This window comes from Barbus barbus (assembly GCF_936440315.1).
Source record: "Barbus barbus genome assembly, chromosome: 25".
Lineage (NCBI taxonomy): Eukaryota > Metazoa > Chordata > Actinopteri > Cypriniformes > Cyprinidae > Barbus > Barbus barbus.
The window spans coordinates 22,671,750-22,692,266 of record NC_136753.1 but is presented as its reverse complement, the minus strand read 5'-3'; the positions used below and the strand labels follow the sequence as shown (position 1 = coordinate 22,692,266).

The window sequence follows — 20,517 nt, the reverse complement described above, 5'->3', positions numbered from 1 at the left end:
CCTGTCCTCCCACACTAACTGAAGCTGAAATAAAAAAGGCAATCTTTAGACTTGAGTAGAAAACACATTTATTGGTCCAAATTGCATGTTGTGCAATACAAGAGCTAAATGAAACTGTTCAGTTAGGACTTTTGCACGGTATCAGATGCTCCCCACAGACAAAGCATGTTTACAGGAGCACCTTCATGAAGTAAAAGTCCAAACACAGCAACATCATGCACGTGAAAACACAACCTGTCTTGAACATCTATTGGAGACCCATATGGGTCAAGGTATGCAATGCAGAAACTGGGTTATAGATTTATTTTGACACCCTTTTGACCATAAAACCATTTTAGTTGGCTATGCTGAGAAGTTTCTTGATGTCTCCCTCGATGTTGCTGGTGAGGTATCTCCTGCTGTAGCGTTTGAATGGCACTCCATCAGATCCAATGAGAAACTTCTCGAAATTCCAAGCGATGTCATTTCTGCACACGGGACTCCACATGATAAATTTGGGGTCGTTCATGAAGGACATTGGCTCATCGCTCGGGAATGGAAGTTTCTCCTTGAGGAAGACGAAGAGAGGGTGAGCGGCTTTCCCGTTCACGTCGACTTTCTCCAAGAGCTGGAATTTAGGTTCAAAGCCATTGCCAGGACGGACATGCTTTAAGGACGGAAGGATCTCTTCATTTGTACAGTTTTCCTAAAACAGCAAAGCAAAAGATAGTTGATAGATAGATAAATAGATAGGTAGATAGATAGGCAACATAATCATAAACACATTTTAACAGATATTTCAGTAATAATTTGCAATAACATTGATTATTATGTTTTACTGAACAGTATGTAATAAGGCAGTGAAGTATGAGAGGCCTTCCTAAATTGAGAATATAGTCATGGCTCATTACTACATTCATATATTAGAAATAAAAAATTATACAATAAACATATTAGAGAATCTCTTTAAAATAAAATAACTACTAAGCCAAAGGAAAGTCATTTCAAAAGAGTATTGCTTAACGTGCATATGTGGTCACTTTTATATGTGGTTACTTAATTTGACTTGAATTTGATTGGCTAAATTTTATATAATTAATATTTTTTTAATTTTATATAGTGTTGCTTTGGTTGTTAAGTCTCTTACATATACTGCATTAACAAGTCTTTTATAGTTATTCAGTAAATTTAGTACATTTAGTACATACATAAAAGCAAATTTGATACAACTGAGTTTTGCTTTGGTTATTGAGTCTTTTACATATACTGTTAACTATATTTTATTTAGTTATTTATGAAAAATAAAAGTATTATTATTCTAATTATTAGATGTTTGTTTAAATTTTAAAAGATGGCTATAGGATCAACATCCAAAACAGAATTGATCTGTTTTATAATATAATATAATAAGTAATTAATATCCAAATATATCTATATCATGTAATTATGTAAACTAACATTTCTTGATATTTCTATGGTAATGGAAAGCAACTAATCATCTTTTAAGTATTTCATAATTTACAAATGTTGATTAATAACTTAAACATAAGTGTTACTGTCAAGACATTTACCATCTCGCATAATAACAGGTGTAAAGACAGCAGGTGATGACAGAACGAGTGCGCCACAGGCACCTGTTCGGCAGTGAAGGGCCATTGAGTGTACAGTAAGTCCTCTTACCTGATATCCGAACTGATTGCAGGGAACTCCCAGAATCACAAGCCCTTTATCTGAGAAGCGCTCGTGGAGCTCGTTCATCTGGGTGTAATCCCTGGTGGTCGTTCCTCAAAGAGAAGCGACATTCTCGATCAGGACCACCTTGCCCTGTAAAGCAGAAAACTTGAACTCCTCACCAGTGAGGGTTTTGGTTGTGATGTCGTAAAACACTTTTATTCCAGCCATGTTTAGTCCCACACCGTTGTCTCGCAGGTAACTAATACAGAATCTAGGAAAGTGACACTTGTATAAAACTGATAAACGTGGGCGGTGTGCTACGCGGCGACCAATCATGACAAGCCGCTTCACGCCTTCTTTTAATACACGCCCATAGAATATTAGGGAGCGTCCTCAAAGTGTTCCGTGTACTGCTTAATGGTTGAGAAAGTTTATCTTCTTATATGTGAATCTGATTACGTTGTTTGTGATGTCTTTCGCATTTTAACATTTATAAAGACAGATGCAGTTAATAGACAAAACATAGAGTAACGTTCAAAAACAATTTTTATATCAATACAGAAATTAGAATTTTACCACGGTCCCTAGATTTAACACTGGCGCGGGAAGCTTTGTGACAGACTGAACTTTTAGCCTGTTCAGGAAACATACGTTTTATGCTCAAATCTAAATTTAATTAGCATTTATTACTATCACATCAAAATTAAGATCAGCATCGGGGGGAGTAACGTTAAGGTAAACACTTCTGACCACATTTTATCTCAAATACGGTAATTTCGTCGAGTTCTTGCCAGCATGAAATGAGTGTTGACCATCTTCAGAGAGTGGATTCTGGGATTGTTTGAACCAGGATTGACATTATTGAACTGTCAGTTGTGTACACATTTTTCTGAACTAGCTGATAGTTGTAACCCCAGCAGGTCATATCCGTTATTTATCATTTCCATCTGATCTGATCTGATCTGAGCTAAAGATGATGCGTAAAAAGAAGCGCTCATCCATCACAGCCGAGGACGTCCCGAGTAAGTTCGTCCAAAATAAACCTGGAATGGCTACAATTTTTGCACATGAAGTGAAATGAATGTCTTTGTTAATGTCTGTCCATTCGCACAGAATCAAAAAAGACCAAGAGCAGTGGACGAGCAGCAAAATCTTCAGTACAGGACTCCCACCCGGACTCAGTTTGTGTTCAGTTTCTGAAGGAATCTGGTGTCACTTTGACAGCTGGCAGTACAGCTAATGAAATTGGTAAGATAATGAATGAAAAAGTGAAGTCACAATGCATACATGCATGTTCAAATCAATCAACACATTATTTATACATATAAATAACACGTATAACTTGGGGGCAGTCGTGGCCTAATGGATAGAGAGTTGGACTTGTAACCCACTCATGGGTTCGAGTCTCCGGCCGGCAGGGATTGTAGGTGGGGGGAGTGAATAACCAACACTCTCTCCACCCTCAATACCACGACTGAGGTGAGACCCTTGAGCAAGGCACTGAACCCCCAACTGCTCCCCGGGCGCCGCAGCATTGGCTGCCCACTGGTTCGTGTGTGTGTTTGTTTGTTCACTACTGTGTGTGCACTTGGATGGGTTAAATGCAGAGCACAAATTCCGAGTATGGATCACCATACTCGGCCACACTTCACACATTTAAAAAAAAAATGAATGAATTATTATTATTATTATTTTTTTTTACAGCTGTAGACCAAGTAATATTTCAAAAGCGGCTCCAGCAGCATATACGAAAGCATCCCAGATTCCCCAATGTGAGAAACAGCTAATCATTATACTACTTTTTCAACGAAAAAGCTTACTTTACATATATTGAGATTGTTAAATGGCTGTTTTATAGATAATTCAGGAGTTTATATCTGCACTGGAAACATACATTGAAGACCCAGAGAGATTCAGAAACTGCCTGCTGCCTTGTGTGCCATCCTCCACTTCACAGCAGGATACCAAGTAATGCACCGATTCTTGTTTTTCCATCTGAAACATTAAAAGAATTCATTGAAATGTTTTATGCAACTTGTTACTCTTATATACTTCTAATTGTTACTTATTTTCCCTCTAATATCAGTTCTGGCTCCTATCAGGAAAGTCTTGTACGCCTGTTGCTTGGAATAGAGATGCTACAGGTAAATAACTGCTCAATTTACCTCTTAAAATACAAAACGAGAGAAAATTATTTTCCTTTTCCTACATTTAGACTGGTCTGAATACATTATTTTTTCATTCGTTATTGTTATTTTATTATATAATAATTATATATTATATATTTTTAGATATTGTTTTTATATATTATTCATTATCATATATTTTACTATTTACTGTTGTTATATTTTATAAAAAAAAAAAATTATCCTTTATCCAATGATTAGATGATTAAAAAGTAATTGTTCCAAAAAAAAGTAGGATGCTTTTTTATTTTTAATGTAGCCTTTTTGCATGTTCTTTTGAAATAATTAACTACAGCTATTAATTATTAAGATTTATTTTATTCAAAATATTTGGGGGAATATAAGTAATATATATGTATTGTCCTTTTCCTGCATTTAGACCCAGGTCATAAACACTTTGTTTGAAAAGCTTCCAGAATTCATGTTTGAGGGGTAAATGTCTTTTTGATGATATTTATACACATCACTTTAATTACAGACACAGTCCTGTAACATTCCCTAATCACTGATTGCAATGTGCTCTGTTACAGTGTGAGTGAGGATGGCCTCAACATTCCCCATCTCATAATAAGCCAGTTGAAGTGGCTGGACCGCATTGTAGATGGCAAGGTACACAGTCCACTTATACTGTCTGTGTGACATCAAATTGCCAAGAGTTCCTTTGTAGCAGACATAAATGTTTGTTAAACCCAAATTACGGCATTGCCGTGACCAATGTCTGACTGCTATAACTGCTGTGTATGTGTAGGATTTGAGCAGTAAGCTGATGCAGATGGTGTCTGTGGCTCCGGTGGAGATCCAGCGGGACATTATTACCAGCCTGCCTGAAATCCTAGAGGATTCCCAGCATGGAGACTTGGCCAAAGAGCTAAAGTACGTCAGCAGTAGCTGAGCCTGTTATTTTTTGTGCTATTTTCCAATGCTTGGAATTAAAGTTGTGTTATTTTGAACTAATTATGGCTGTCTGTGATGATAATGCTGAGTGTGACTACAATGTAGGTGCTTATTATAATCGTGTATATTATTTAAGTGAGTCTGTGTTTGTGTTTGCTTCCTTGTGCAGCGGTTTACTTCAGCAAAACACTCAACTCCCTGTGCCTATATTGGATGCTTTATCCAGTTTGAATCTGAGCTCTGCATTACTGTCCGAGGTACTTCTCAACATGCAAATATCTTCCCTAAAAAGTATTTGGTCCCAGTGTTATTGCTTTAAATAATTGTTTAAAAAAAGGTTAGGTTTAATGTTTTTGAAAGAAGTATCTCATGCTGCATTTATTTAATCAAAAATAGAGTAAAAAATTAATTTTTTAAATATTATTGCAATTTAAAATAACAGTTTTCTATTTTAACATACATGCTTTGACGTAATTTATTCCTGTGGTGGCAAAGCTGAATTTTCAGCAGCCATTTCTCCAGTCTTCATTGTCACATAATCTTCAAATATTGAATCAATGTTAAAAATGGTTTCTTCTTAATATGAACTGATAATGTTTTGAAGATTGTTTGATGAATAGAAAGTTTAAAAGGACTTAAGTATTTATGTGAAATATATTTTTAAAATGTTTATATAAAAATCACTATTTATCATTTTAAAGCATCTTTGCTGAATAAAAGGATTAACTTATTTTGCCTTTTAAACTGTAATGTATACTGTGTCTTTCTCTCTATCAGGTGCGTGAGGTAGTAATGGGAACTCTCGCTGCTGTGCAGTTAGAGGATCTTCCTGTTGTAGTCAAGTTCATCTTACACTCCATCTCTGCATCTGATGCTAATGAGGTCAGGCCTCTAAACTGAAAAAATTACTTTCTCTGGTAGACTATTTTAAATCAATTTCCTGTAGAGCTGTAGTTATGCTCATGTCCTTTCATGCTCCTCAGGTGGTGTGTGACCTGCGTAAAAAGCTGGAGTTGGAGCAGTGTGTTTTGCCAGCAGTGTTGCAGGCTTCCCAGAGTCGTATGAAAAGCAAAGCCATGTCAGGGTGAGACTCCGTCGTCATGTACTTACTCTCATCTGTCCCTCCCAAATCTACTTGGGTTTTCCTACTTTATTCCCTGGAAGACAAATAAGAAGTTGTAAATATGTCCATGTCTGCTGGCCATGTTTTGTCTTGTTCTTGATTTTAATGTTACCACTCCATCAGGTCCTCCAGGGTCCCATCATGCAACAATGGTCAGGACAGTGTGGCTTTGGTTTTGGAGGTCATAAAGTCAGCTATCCGATTTCAGAGGACCATCTCAGAGGCTTGGCTAAAAGTGAGTTCATATAATCTTGATAGCTTTTTTTGTTTTCCTTTCTGCCTTCAAGCACTAAGTATTATATTTCCATGCAACTGAAGTTATTTAATTACTGTTCAAATGTTTTAATTTTAGGCAATAGAGAATGTTGATGAGTCAGACGACCATAAGGTTTGATTTATTTCTATCAAAAAGTTTTTATGCGACTCCTATTAGATTGACACATTTCATACCTGAACATCCACAATGCAAGATTGAACGTAACTTGTTGTGTCTCTCAGGTGGTTGACCTTTTGGTACTGTTCATCCTTCACTCCACTAATGCAAACCACAGCCGGCGTGGGGCGGAAAGAGTGCTCAAAGCCAAAGTTCGCAAGGGTCTGATTCAGGAAAACCTCTTGCAGAAGACCTTTAAGGGTCATGCTCAGGTCTGATTTCATTCACATGCTGATGACTAAGAAACATCCCTAATTATGCTACCTGAAGTGTTGATTTCCCTTGTACATATCAAATATGGTGTAAATGTTTCATACAGGTGATGAGGGGTTATTTCCCATCAATTCTGGCTCTAGCTCAGGGACTCTTGCGTTCTCCAGACTGCTGTGTGGTGCCTTTCGGAGGTCACATGTACAAACAGGCCTTCACTGCCTTTGACTCCTATTGTCAGCAGGTAAGAAATACCTCTTAATACCAGCTCACAAACACACTGCAGATGTATGGGCCCTAACATTTATTTAAAGACCTGCACTGATGTCCAGTTCATGTGTGTTTGTTATGTAGGAGGTGGTTGGCTCTCTGGTCACACACGCATGCAGTGGTGTGAGTGGTGAGGTGGATGTGGCACTTGAGCTGCTCTGTGAGCTGGTATCTCAGAAACCTGCAGAAATGAGCCAGTTCACTGTTTTTGTGAAGGTATAAATGCTTGCCTCTGTCTATTTGGAAGGAAATAGTTTGAGTCTGTTCTTTTCATTAAATATTTATTTGTTTTCTGTTATTATTTTTTATTTAAGCAATTTTTAGAGGAATTATTTGGGTCTTTTCAAGTACATTATGATATTTAACCTGTTTGCTGGTGTGAATTGTGGGTATTCTGGCAGGGTATTCTGGACTACATGGACAACTTGACCTCACAGCAGATCAGACGACTCTTCCACCTGCTCAGCCGCCTGGCATTTGGACAGGAGCAGCATGGAGGACACATCCAGGTGAGAAACACACAGCATCTTACAGGTATAGTTGTAATTTTTTTAATTAATGGGATAACTGATCCAAAAATGAAAATTCTGTCAAATCTCTGAATGTCTTTCACTAGGATGACATGCACATCGTCATCCGTAAGCAGCTGTCCAGCACAGTGCCCAAGTACAAGCGTATTGGTATTATTGGTGCAGTCATGATGGTGGGCAGTATGGGGGCCTGCAGGTACTCTCTTTGCTGGAGCATTGCAGTGTTTTTCACTTATACACCCTTATTAGGTTTGTGATCTTTGGTCTTTGTTCTTTTTGGTCTTGTTTTGTTTATTTAGAAATACACCTGATGGCTCCCAGGGTGGCACACTGCCCAAAGAGACACACAGACAGGTGAGTGTGATCTTATGGTTTGAGTGTACACAAAAATTAACTTCAAAATTACATAAACAATTTGGGGTCTGTAAGATTTTTGAAAGAAATCTCTTATGCTCACCAAAGCTGCATTTATTTGATCAAATATACAGTAAAAAGCAGCTTAAAATTACTGTTTAATATGTTTTAAATTGTAATTTATACCTGTGATGCAAAGCTAAATTTTCAGTAGCCATTCCTCCAGTCTTCAGTGTCACATGATTCATCAGAAATCATTCTAATATGCTGATTTGTTGCTCGAGATCTTGTATTATTATTAATGATGAAAACAGTTGTGTTGCTTAATATTTTTTTGGAAACTATAATACTTTTTCTGGATTCTTTGATGAATAGAATAGAATAAAACAATGCCATTTATTTGAAATTGAAATTTTTGAAACATAAATGCGTTGCCCACTTTCACTCCTTACAACCATGTAAGCTTTTAAGTGTTGCTGTGTCTGTAGGTGATGGCTCTGTTGGAGCTGGTACGCTCATGCAGTGAGAGTTCCCCTGAAGCTGCCGCTCTCTATTACGATGAGCTGGCCAACCTGCTGCAGACCTGCAAACTGGATCCTCTAGTGCAGGTGTGTGTGGGTTACTGACTGTAAATAGCGCCTTAAAACAGCCTTCTTGTCCTCATCTTTGATTTTTAAGAAATTTGATTTTTAAAATTCTGTCTCCAAATGAGTTTGAAATGACATGATGTGAGTGCGTAAATGCTAACAGAATTGTACTTTAATGAGTGAACTGTCTCTTTAATAACTGTCTCTGTCTCTCAAAAAAGTCTGCATGTTATATTAGTATATTAAACTCTCTACTATGGCTATATCATCCTTAGGCATGGATCGGGAAGAGTGTGCTGGAGGATTTTCAGGAAGACTTTGTTGTAGACCTTGGACCAGATTTATCAGGGTGAGTGACACATTCAGGGCTCATAAAGCATAGTATAATCATTATGACCTGCTTTTTTGTTGTCAAATCAAAGCAATCGGCATAAATTTTATGTCTTGACTTTCTCATGGCCCCTCTTGTGTGTGTGTGTGTCTTTCAGCCCGTTTGTGTTTCCTGCCTTTGTGATGTATAATTTGGATGAGGATGAGAGTCAAGGGGGAATCGCCATCAATCTACTGCCACTTATGACTCAAGACCAGCAGCACAAAACAGACACAACCCAAGCAGCTGGAGTCAAGAAAGCGAGGTCATTACTGAATACTCCATGCTGAACTCAGTTTAACGCTTCTGTTACTGTAGACTACCATAAATGATGTTCCTTGAAATAGAGCAAGGTCTCCCAAACTGGGATCTGCAGGGGGTTTGTGAGTTGATTTAAAAGCTACTACGAAATTAAAAAATAGGACTGTTGCATGTAAATAAGTCAAAATGAAACACTTTGCCTATCAATTGCTTTGATTACCTGCATGCCATTTGACTATTGACCAAAATACAACTTGTGAACTTGCAAATGTTTTGAAATACTCTATAAATTACTGATATAATAGGGCGGCACTTCAAGTAAATGTTTTAGGTCAGAGGAGTTTAGCTGGCAAAAATGTTTGGGAATTCCGGATATAGATAATAGCAGTTTACCAATATGGGTTTTTAGTAGATGATACTAATATATACTGTATGTGTGTATGTGTATATTTATATACTGTATATAGCTTAGCTTCATCATATGTATCATGGTATGTGCAAAATTGCTGAAATTAAATGAGCAGTTATTTTATGCAATATTTACTGAAAATTCACCTATAATATAATAAAATATTCACTTCACAATACTTATTTGGACAAGCAGGCACTGTTATTTGTTGATGCCAGTAATCAACCTGTAATCTGTAATCAAGGACATTATTAAAATAGTATTGTCAATAGCTGAATCCCTGCAATGTTATAATCTGAATGATTGTCTTATTCTCACAGGCGCGTGTCTCCTTTGTGTCTGTCCCCATTTTTCCGCCTGCTGAGGTTGTGTGAGGAGGTGCAGCACCAGGGTGATCTGGAGGAGATTGATGCTCTGCTAGGTCAGATACTGTACACCTGCAGTTTTTTTTCTATCATAATTTTGATTATTTTGATATTGACTGTGTTGTCTTCTTCACTGTGAAAAATTAAATGTAATAGATGCATCAGTTTTAATTAATGCATTATGATTGTGTATAAACTGTAAGGTTATTTATCACAAGAATCATCAGGTATTTAAGGTAAAAAAAAACACATTTAGAGAGTTTTGTGCTGTTATAGGCTGTCCTTTGATTCTGACTGATATGGAGGTGGTGGAGAAGGTGGAGAGTCTGTCTAAGGCTGAGAGAGAGTTCCTCTGTTCTCTGCTCTTTTACACCATCAACTGGTTCAGAGAGGTTAGTACATCTCTTTAGTACAACATAGTACTAAATTCAGAATGACTTTAGAGTGACTAGTTTAAAATCATCCCTGATCAATTCAAGTTCTGATATGACTATTTTACCTTTTTAAAGTATTCCCTTTAAACTACAGTTTGGAATTTGGAATGTGTTTTAATGTTATATAATAATAAATATATTCTAATATGCATGTCTTTTTTATGAATGTAGACGGTGAATGCTTTTTGCAAGCAGAATGATCCTGAGATGAAAATGAAGGTTGTAACTCGTATACAGAATATCACTTACCTTCAGAATTTACTGCAGACATGCTTAGCAGGTACCAGAGAGACAATCTTCTTCCCCAGTGCGTGTGTACAAATTAATAAATATAACAAGTGAGTTTTACATATATATATTATATATATATATATATATTACACACACACACACTCATTATATGTGTGTGTATATATATAATTTACTTGTTACATTTATTAATTTGTATATATTTTTAAGAAATGTAAATAATTTGAAAATTAAATTTCCTATATTTATTTTCTCTGCAAAGTTAACATGGTTTTATTGTGTTAGTTACACCAGGCTACACTCCTCCTCAGGCTAACTTTGATGGAGAGAGTGCTGAAGGGATGATACCCTCTTCTTCAAGTGCTCTGCCAAAGAAAGGAAAGAAGGGTAAGTCTGCTGGAGAAATCAGCAAGCTGGTTTGTGCTATAGATAGGGTCAGTCCTTCACTGTGTGTGCATGTGTGAGTGTGTAGAGTCATCTGGGAGGAAGAGGAAGGCTTCAGCGAGTAAGAACTCCTCAGGAGACAAATCACAGCTGGAGGGGGCCACAGAGGCAGAGGATTCCCAACAGGTAAAGACCATATTATTTCATGTCCATTGGTTAACCGACATTTGTATAAACATCTGGTAAAGTGGACTGTAACACCATATTGTTTGAGATGAAGAATAAATGGACAATATGGTACTCCTTTGTATATTTTACTTCAATACGTTAAAATTTCACTTTGGTGTTGGCTGGATTTTAATTTAATGCTCTTAGTATTTTTCACATTCCAAAACTGACAATTGTTTGTTGTGGCAGGATCATCCAGAGAAAGAGAGTGAGAAGGAGAAAGAAAAGGATGCCAAATCAGGAGTCAGTCTGTCCTCGTACTGGCTGTTCTTCAGAGAACTTGATTTTGAAGCTCTGAGCGTGCTTCAGTGTGGCCTTCTGTCCCGGACACTGTTGGACACTGAGCTACATAGTAAGGTAAAATGAGTTTGTTTGCCGTTCGATTCTCAGTACAAGTACATACTTTAATTAAATGAAAAATAACAGAGTCCCGTTTTGTGTGTAGTTAAGGGAGGAAGTGCAGTTGGGCCCTGCAGAGTTGCTTTTCCTGCTGGAGGACATGATGCGTAAACTGGACTTCAGTTTGGCTTCTGCACCAGCCAAAAAGGCTCCATTTCTTAAAGTACGAAAACACACACATTACTAAACCTGTTTTACCCAGTCAAACATGCTTTTTGACAATGCTGAAGCAACATTGTAATCAACTGATCAGATATTATTTGATCTAAATAATTAAAAAAATAAAACACTAAAAACGAAACTATTCATTTTAATTAACACTGTTAAATGTAACCTTTAGCAAATCACAAAATATTCATATTTATGCTTTACACCAGGGGTCACCACACTCTGGCCTGGAGGGCCGGTATCCTGCAGAGTTTAGCGCCAACTTGCCTCAACACACCTTCAAGTATACCAAGCAAGACCTTGATTAGCTGCTTCAGATGTGTTTGATTAGGGTTGGAGCTAAACTCTGCAGGACACCGGCCCTCCAGGAACAAGTTTGGTGACCCCTGCTTTACAATGAAATGATGCCAAAATTCACCAAAGTTTGGCATTAATATATAGTAATTAAATAGTACAAGATTAATTGTAATCTTTAGCAAATTTCAAAATATACATTTTTATATTGTCCTGTAAATTCACTTAATTTTGGCATCATTGTAATTTAATAGTTTAATTTAATAATGGGTAAATTATATCTGTATTTTGCTTTTATTAAGTGCCTTTTGATGGCTTAATAATGTACAATATAAAAATGAATATTTTTAGGAATACATTTAACAGTGTTATTAAAATAAATTAATGTTTTTATATATAAACTTTAATGAATGTTTGGTGGCAGCAAAAGTAATCTAAATGTAAAATAAACATGCCATAAATTACAAATGAATTACAAAACATCTCCAATATCAACTGACGACCAATATGGTACTGAAATGTTTTCTGCGGTGTCTCTCTAGAGTAAGACGGACAGAGCAGTTGGCTTTGCTCACTTGCAGCAGAAAAATGCCAAAGAAGTCGCCACCTGCTGCATCGAGTTGCTGCCCACACTTTGCACACACCTGGAGAACTGCCACAATCACTTTCAGGTGCACATGTGTTTTATAGCCTTGTAAACATGTTCATTACGTGTGCATTAGTCCTGGCTGGCACGTTTGGTTTTATTGCTCTGTTTGAACGTTTGTCCTCACACAGACTCTGCTTTCTGAGCATCAGGGTGTTGTTGATGCTCCTGGTGTGGATGTGAAGGAACAGCAGCTCATGTGTTCAGCATATCAGCTCCTGCTGCAAGTGCTACATACTACATTCAGCTGGTAAACATGGACTAGTTAGTCGACTTTCCTGACAACTACAAAATGTAAATTCAGACCATCTTCAATCACCTGCTGTTCATATTCAGGGCCGGCTTTTCTGGTCCAGAGCATCGTGCTCTGCTGAAGAACGCTCTGGGGGTTCTGGCCGGCCGACTGAAGGAAGACGAGACCGATTTGACCCTGGATCAGCTCAGCAGGTGGGAGCGTCAGTGCACATACATCTTACTTGCTGTTAGTGGACAATTTTCAATGTAACCATCTCTACATGGTGTTTTATATGCTCAGGCACGCTTTTGAGTACCTGCAGAACTTCCGAAGCACAGTGCCCAGCCTGAACACAGCCTTGTGTCTGACCCAGCTGCTCATTGTGCTGTCCCAGTATGGAGGATCAAACCACAGGACCTACAGAGAACAGATCAGTGCGTTTCCAGGATTGGATGCTGTATAATAATGGTTGTGCTCTTTAATGCATTCATTTTGAATTGTATCATTTCCCTCAGCATCCCTGACTAGGAGTTTCCTCTGTCAGGAGTGGGTTACAGCGAGTGGAGAGAGAGAGCGAGGAAACAAATACAATGATGCTCTTCAAACTCTACTCAGGTATGTTGTGAGTTAATGCTTAAGTTCCCATTCACTTCCAGGAGTCATTGAGGCAGCGTTGTTATTGTTAACGGAAACTACTAAAAATACTTTTCAGTGATTAAAATAAGCTGAATTAAGAGTAAATTAAAGCTTAATTAAAATTGTGTAGAAATGTAAAAAAATAAAAATGACAAAAGCACAAAAACTAAATTGCTAAAACTTAACTGAAACGAAAATTAAAACCAAAAATATCATGGGGACCGTGTTTCAATTCCGTAATAGTATATAAATAATACTAAAATAACACTGAATTGAGGCCATAGGGGTATTAAGACCCATGGATATGAGATTCTATTAGATCAGGGGTGGGGAACGTTGATCCTGGAGGGCCACTCTCCTGCAGAGTTTAGCTCCAACCCTGAAAAAACCTGGAAAAAAAAAAACCTAACTGCATCCTGAAGACCTTGATTAGCTGGTTCAGGTGTGTTTGATTAGGGTTGGAGCTAAACTCTGCAGGGACACCGGCCCTCCAGGACCAACGTTCCCCACACCTGTATTAGATAGAGGAGAGAGAAATAAGTCAATAAAAGGATTTATATGCTTCATGAGTCTGTTACATCCATTAATCCTCACTTGCAGTTAGAAATAGTGTAAGTCCTACATTATACATGAAGACAGAATTAAATAAATGAAATATTCATACTGATCTTCCAACTCTAATAGAATTGTTATAATAATATATTCTTTTACTAATTGAAATATTAAAGATTTATGACATTTATAACATCACATAGCCTAAATTTTTAATGTTTAGGGAGAAAATCACCTGGAAAGCCTATTCTCGGGTTTGCTGAAAATTATACAAAATCTTAATCATATCAAAGCAAACCACATTTTGAGAATTTACACCTAGAAAACAGGTTTTACATTCATAATAGCCAGAAATGTTACTTGAGCACCAAATCGGCTTATTAGAATGATTCCTGAAGGATCATGTGACACTAGTAGTTCAGAAAATTCAGCTTTGATATTTTAAAATACATTAAAATCGAAAGTAGTTATTTTGAATTGTAATAATATTTCACAATATGACTATTTTTACTCTATATTAGATCAAATAAATGTAGCATTGGTGAGCGTTAGAGACTTCTTTCAAAAACAAATCTTACCCACTCTGAACTTTTGAACACGATGGGCCCCATCCAAAATATGCCCAAATTAATATACCCAAAAGAATGTTACATGCAAGAATAAAATAACTTGAACTAAAATGGCATGCTTTAATATTATTGTTCATATCTGAGGATGTTTAAATCAGTTTGTTTTTCCCGCTGTAGTATTTATCTGGAGCACACTGATGATATTCTGAAGGCGGTGGAGGAAATAGCAGGTGAAGGGGTTCCAGAGCTGTTGAATGCTGCTAAAGATTCTAACTCGCGCAGCTGGCCAACACTCAACAGGTACAGCAGGCTGCCATATCAAATCAATAATGTACATGACGTATTAATACCAAAATATTTAACAACTCAGCGTTGCATTTGACCAATCAGAATCAGGTATTCCACAGAGCCGTGTAATATCTGTGCTTTGCTTGACACTGCAGGCAGACGTTCCTGGTGTACTACAAGAGCATGATGGCAGAGCTGGAGAGAGCTGTGCGCAAGATTCCTCCCAGCAAACAGACGGATAATCAAGAGGTGTGTGTTTTTTGTTGTGTGGCTGTAGATATTATTTCATTATTATTTGGGTACCAACAGGAAGTGTAAGGAAAGTGCGTCTCAAGTTTGTGACCTAAATCTATTCAGGTGCAGAGCGAGAAGCTCTTAACATGGAATCTGGCTGTGCGTGACTTCCACATCCTCATAAACCTGGTCAAGGTACAGAGGCCTTCACATCTTTCCTGTTCTCCTAGTGTGCACGTCACATTTATGGCTCTGTAAACAGCATGTTCTTCTGTTTTCTATGGCACAGATGTTTGACAGCAGACCTGTACTCACTGTGTGTTTAAAGGTAAGACACTTTCCACACAATGAAGGTATGTTTATGAAGATAATGTCATTCAACACTTGTGTTCTCTTTGTTTTTGATCATCTCGTTCAGTATGGTCGTCTTTTTCTGGAGTCCTTCCTCAAACTTGGAATGCCTCTGCTTGATTATAGCTTTAAAAAACACAAGGTATTTCTGTCTCATTCGTCAAAATTTATGTGTAACGTTGCATCTTGAGTGAAATGTATCTGTTTAGTAACATGAGATATTAATCATTATACGGGATCTACTCAGGAGGATGTCCAGAGTTTGCTGAAGACCTTCCAGCTCAGTACTAGACAACTCCACCACATGTGTGGCCACTCAAAGGTGAATTACAGCATCTGGAGTGCATGGTGGACTGTGGAGGAAGAGTGGGATTAGATTAAAATGAGAAAACTGCTAAATAAATTTATTTTATTGATGTTAAAAGCATTTGTGAAACATAATCTCTGTAATTATTATTATTATCACTGTTTTACGGTTCACAGATTAGGCAAGATACAGGGCTGACCAATCACGTTCCAGCCTTGAAGAAAAATCTGGAGCAGTTTGTGTATCGTGTGAAAGCCATGCTCACTCTTAACCATTGCCAGGAAGCCTTCTGGCTGGGGAACCTGAAGAACAGAGACTTAAAGGTGAGATGGAAAAATGTGGCAAAGCCACATCACTAAAAACAAATCCACTATAAGGATGCACTACTTTTTACTTGCCCTGATGACATTGATTTCGCTGCATATTTTTAAATTGTCAAAAGAAAATCTATTTTTACTTTATATTAAGTTAATATATATATATTATTGCTGTCATACTATTAATCGCGATTAATTGCATCCAAAATAAAAGTTTTTGTTTACATAATATATGTGAGTGTACTGTGTATATTTAACCTTCTTATAACCTTAGTTTCCTGTTCACACTCACTGCATTTGGGGTATATATGACCCCAAAATTTAAAGAATGATTGTGAAAAAAATGTACATTTTTAATAGTACATATAATATATTATTTTTTTTGTTTACTTCTCATCTGTACAGTAATGCTGTGTTTTTGGATATACAAAGTACTTTTGTACCTATTTACCACACAATTCCTCAACTATACCATTAGCTTGCATGTAAAATATTATTTTTTTATGAAAAAAATACTTAAACAATGATCTAAATTAAATATAAGTTGTTTCTGGATATTGATCTAGGTGTTAGCTGTACAATTCTGCCATCTGTTGGTCAAAGACAAACCTTTAGGAATTAAAATTTAAGAAAGAAATTGTATTGTCCATAGATACCCAGAAGAGGGCAATAGAGATCCATTCATTTTACTGGATGTAGCCAACTGCTCATATTATAACTTTTGTGATAGATTTTGTGAATTTATACATGTATAAACATTATTAAAGACATTAAAAATAAATATTCTTTCAAATAGTAGAATTTTGGTCGTTTTTGAAGCGATTTGAAATGTCTGTTTTTACAAAATACCACAGAAATTGCCACATAAGAAACACCTAAAGGACAAGACTTAGAATCAGATTGTAGTTGAATATTATTTATTTTAATGAACCAAATGTCTCAAATGGCTCAGAGTCATCGCCCTCAGTGTCTTCCAGGCATGATTCAGTTTCACTTGAATCAAGCAGGCAATCTAAAGTCTCCAGGAGAGTGTAACGCTTTGCCATACTGACACAGAATGAACTGTGTGACACCAAAGACCCTCTTTTATACCTTTGGTGTGGGAACTATTTCTTTGTTTTCAAAATAAAGTTGCAGCTCTTAGATCTCAGAGTAAACTTTCTCAAAGTTGAACAGGTCAGTTGCCTTTCATCTCTCCCTTGCTCTCTCTGTCTGTCTGTCTGTGTGTGTGTGTGTGTGTGTGTGTGTGTGTGTGTGCGCGTGCGCATGTGTGTCTGTGTGTGTGTGTGTGTGTGTGTGTGTGTGTGTGTGTGTGTGCGCGTGCGCATGTGTGTGTGCATTAGGTCTCACCCCTTTTATCTTTGTTCTGCATTTGTGGCTGATTTTATTTGGCTGTGGCAGTCATACCTGTCTGTGTGTGTGTGTGTGTGTGTGTGTGTGTGTGTGTGTGTGTGTTGAGTGAGCATGTCTTTTCTACATTGCATTTTTGCTCTAGTACCAGGCCTTCATTTCTGTGTGGAAATTTTCAGATTTATGCTGGAATTATTGATTTTATTTGTCAATTTCTAAAAAAAATGCTTTCAATTGGAGTCACACCTGTGTGTGTGTTTGTGTGCGTGAGCATGTGTGTGTGCAAGTGATCATGTTCGTTCCACATTACATTTGTGCTCTAGTACCAGGACTTCATTGTGGTATGGAAATTTTCAGGTTTATTCTGGATTTACAGATTTTTTTTGACAAATGAAAAATAAAAAACATTTTTTTTTTGATTTTCCCATTCATTTCAATGTGGGGTCATATTGACCCCAAAGGTCATGAGTGTGACTTTTTTTTTTACATACCTTTAGAACAACCAAATCAAGCCCAGTTTTTTTGTGTGTGTATGGATAGATAATTTAGAAAAAGTCACAAGATTTTATTCCACTGAGATAAAGGGAACCATTATTTTTAACTAAAGAAAAGTCGCTTGGGGTCATATTGACCCCAGAGGATAACTTAAGGTTAAGTATATATAAATACACACACATGCATGTATATATTTAAGAAAAATGTTACGTTTATATATTAAATAAATTTATACATGATATAATTTATGTAAATAAATGCAAATATTTTCTAAATATGTGCTGTAAATGCGAGTCTTTATATATATATACATAATAAATATACACAGCACACACACCTATATTATGTAAACAAAAACTTTTATTTTGGATGCGATTAATCATTTGACTGCACATATATATTATGGCTGTCAGTCGATTAAAATTTGAAATCTAATTAATTATAGAGTGCTGCGATTTAATTAATCACAAACTAAATTTGGCTGTGAAAATACCCACAAAAGATTATTTAAAGCTATTATTGTTTTAAATGAGAAAGTAGCAAGTAGTTTTTATTAAGGTTTATAATATATTAATATCTGTAATAACTGTAAATTATATAGCTATAACATAAGTCTATATAAGGGCACAGTGTAGCATTTATTGATAATCCAGTGATGCAAATTTAAATTTTTATTCTTTGCTTTGCAGGGTGAAGAGATTCTCTCACAAAGGTCACAGGCAGTTGATGAAGAGGAGGAAGAGTCTTCTCAGTTGCAGAGTGAAGATGAGGTATAATGACTGACTGCATTATCCTGCATAATGCACGGACATCTAGTCTGATCAAGTGTTAGCACGTTGCTAAATTGATTTCCTTAATTTGTTATTACTTAAAGGAACACTCCACTTTTTTTGGAAATAGGCTCATTTTTCAACTCCCCTAAAGTTAAACAGTTGAGTTTTACCGTTTTTGAATCCATTCAGCCGATCTCCGGTTCTGGCGGTAGCACTTTTAGTTTAGCTTAGCATAGATCATTGAATCGGATTAGACCATTAGCATTTGGTCATCAAAAATGACTAAAGAGTTTCGATAATTTTCCTATTTAAAACTTGATTCTTCTGTAGTTACATCGTGCACTAAGACCGACGGAAAATGAAAAGTTAGGTAACTAGTTATGATATAGCTGGGGACTACTTTCAGGCGCTGCATAATATCACTGCGCTCGCTGCATCCACGGTACGGCAGCAAAGTTCCTTGATTATTACGCCGGAACTAGAGTATAGTTCCTAGACATATCGGCCTAGAAAATCACAACTTTACATATTCCGTCGGTCTTATTGCACGATGTAACTACTACAGAAGAATCAAGTTTTAAATAGGAAAATTATCAAAACTCTTTGGCCATTTTTGAGCGAGATGCTAATGGTCTAATCCGATTCAATGATCTATGCTAAGCTAAGCTAAAAGTGCTACCGCCAGACCCGGAGATCTGAATGGATTCAAAAACGGTAAAACTCAACTGTTTAACTCTAGGGGAGTTGTAAAATGAGCCTATTTTCAAAAAAAGTGGAGTGTTTCTTTAAATTTTAGGGTTATGTTGAAAAGTTTGGGATTTTTTTTTTCAAGTCTCTTATGCTCAGCAAGGCTTTTTTAATGAAAGTACACTAAAAACAGTAATGTGGCCAAATATTATTATTATTTAAAATAAAATTTTTATATATAGTTAAAAAAAAAAGTTATTTATTCCTGCAATGGCAAAATTGAATTTTCTGCAGCCATTAATTCAGTCTCCAGTGTCACATGATCCTTCAGAAATCGTTCTAATATGCTGATTGGGTTCTCAGGAAACATTTATTATTATTTCTTTTTTTATCAGTGCTAAATATTTTTGTGGAAAAAATATAAAGAACAGCATATATTTAAAATAGGAATCTTTGCTGCTGAGTATTTCTTTTCAGTTTAGTTTCAGCTTTGTAACCTTTCTGTTGCACAAAGTGGATTTGGGTAATACTAGCTGAAATAGCATGCATGGATGTGCACTTTGAAACTCTTCCAGAAATATTTGAATACCATCTGAATACCTTACTTTTGGCATTACGGCATCCTATGATTTCCCATTACTATGGATGATATAGTGGCATCACAGACCACATTGTGTTAAATACACACATGACAGGTCAGTATCAGTCAGATGATTAATAGTTGTATTAATTTTCATATTTAAACTCATTTCTCATATCACATTAACATAGACATGTGTCATGTAATTCTCAAAAGCAAATATACAGCATGGTTATAATTGCTTTGCTTGTTTTGGGAGTTTCATTTCCTCATGAGATCTTATGAGAGATTTTGAGATGTCTTTCACATCATGATCCTTAATTCAATCTGTTTTGACACAGGAGAGCGACTCTGATGAGAGGAACAATGGACAGGAAGATGCAGAGGAATCAGATGAATCAGACTGAAATAAAGCAAAGATTGTTATATAGTAGCACATGATCAGTGCACTATTGTTGATTTATTATTACATCAAATTAATTTTGGGATTTGTTATCTCAGGTTATCTAAGCGGTTTTCTTGAAAAGCTCTACTTGTATTTGCATGTTTTAATATGCTAATTGTTTGTTTTCATATTCAATACAAATATAAATGGTAATAATGCATTTGTCAGGTGCCTTAATTTAATGTAAGTTCTTTTGCAATTCCACGTAATGTAATTGACATTATTTAACCTGAATTGAAAAAAAAAGAAAC

The 20,517-nt window shown here is 36.4% G+C and overlaps 1 protein-coding gene and 1 pseudogene across 3 annotated transcripts; one reads left to right on the top strand and one right to left on the bottom strand.

The window, feature by feature from the left end:
* Nucleotides 1-53: 53 nt before the first annotated feature.
* On the bottom strand, nt 54-1,920 carry LOC306844669 (glutathione peroxidase 2-like; annotated as a pseudogene). Its single transcript, XR_013785997.1, has 2 exons — nt 1,660-1,920; nt 54-685 (listed from the first exon to the last, which is right to left on the bottom strand). The product of XR_013785997.1 is annotated as a glutathione peroxidase 2-like (transcript).
* A 319-nt stretch (nt 1,921-2,239) lies between these two features.
* LOC306844950 (Fanconi anemia group D2 protein-like) lies at nt 2,240-20,425 on the top strand. 2 transcript variants are annotated; one of them, XM_079377400.1, is made up of 44 exons: nt 2,249-2,388; nt 2,574-2,675; nt 2,767-2,901; nt 3,358-3,425; nt 3,512-3,621; nt 3,740-3,797; nt 4,219-4,271; nt 4,370-4,448; nt 4,588-4,712; nt 4,903-4,990; nt 5,511-5,615; nt 5,717-5,817; nt 5,980-6,091; nt 6,209-6,244; nt 6,355-6,501; nt 6,609-6,743; nt 6,854-6,985; nt 7,171-7,278; nt 7,386-7,495; nt 7,599-7,653; nt 8,142-8,261; nt 8,516-8,589; nt 8,729-8,875; nt 9,601-9,701; nt 9,922-10,037; nt 10,251-10,359; nt 10,614-10,715; nt 10,801-10,898; nt 11,130-11,297; nt 11,386-11,502; nt 12,344-12,472; nt 12,579-12,697; nt 12,784-12,894; nt 12,983-13,116; nt 13,198-13,297; nt 14,617-14,739; nt 14,883-14,976; nt 15,085-15,156; nt 15,251-15,289; nt 15,380-15,454; nt 15,560-15,634; nt 15,796-15,942; nt 18,471-18,551; nt 20,163-20,425. In XM_079377400.1, the coding sequence occupies exons 2-44, from the start codon at nt 2,627-2,629 to the stop codon at nt 20,226-20,228; spliced, it is 4,323 nt and encodes a 1,440-aa protein (XP_079233526.1). In that variant the 5' UTR covers nt 2,249-2,388; nt 2,574-2,626; the 3' UTR covers nt 20,229-20,425. The 2 variants fall into 2 exon arrangements, with proteins under 2 accessions (XP_079233527.1, XP_079233526.1); XM_079377401.1 differs by having other exon boundaries at nt 2,240-2,675.
* Nucleotides 20,426-20,517: the final 92 nt, after the last annotated feature.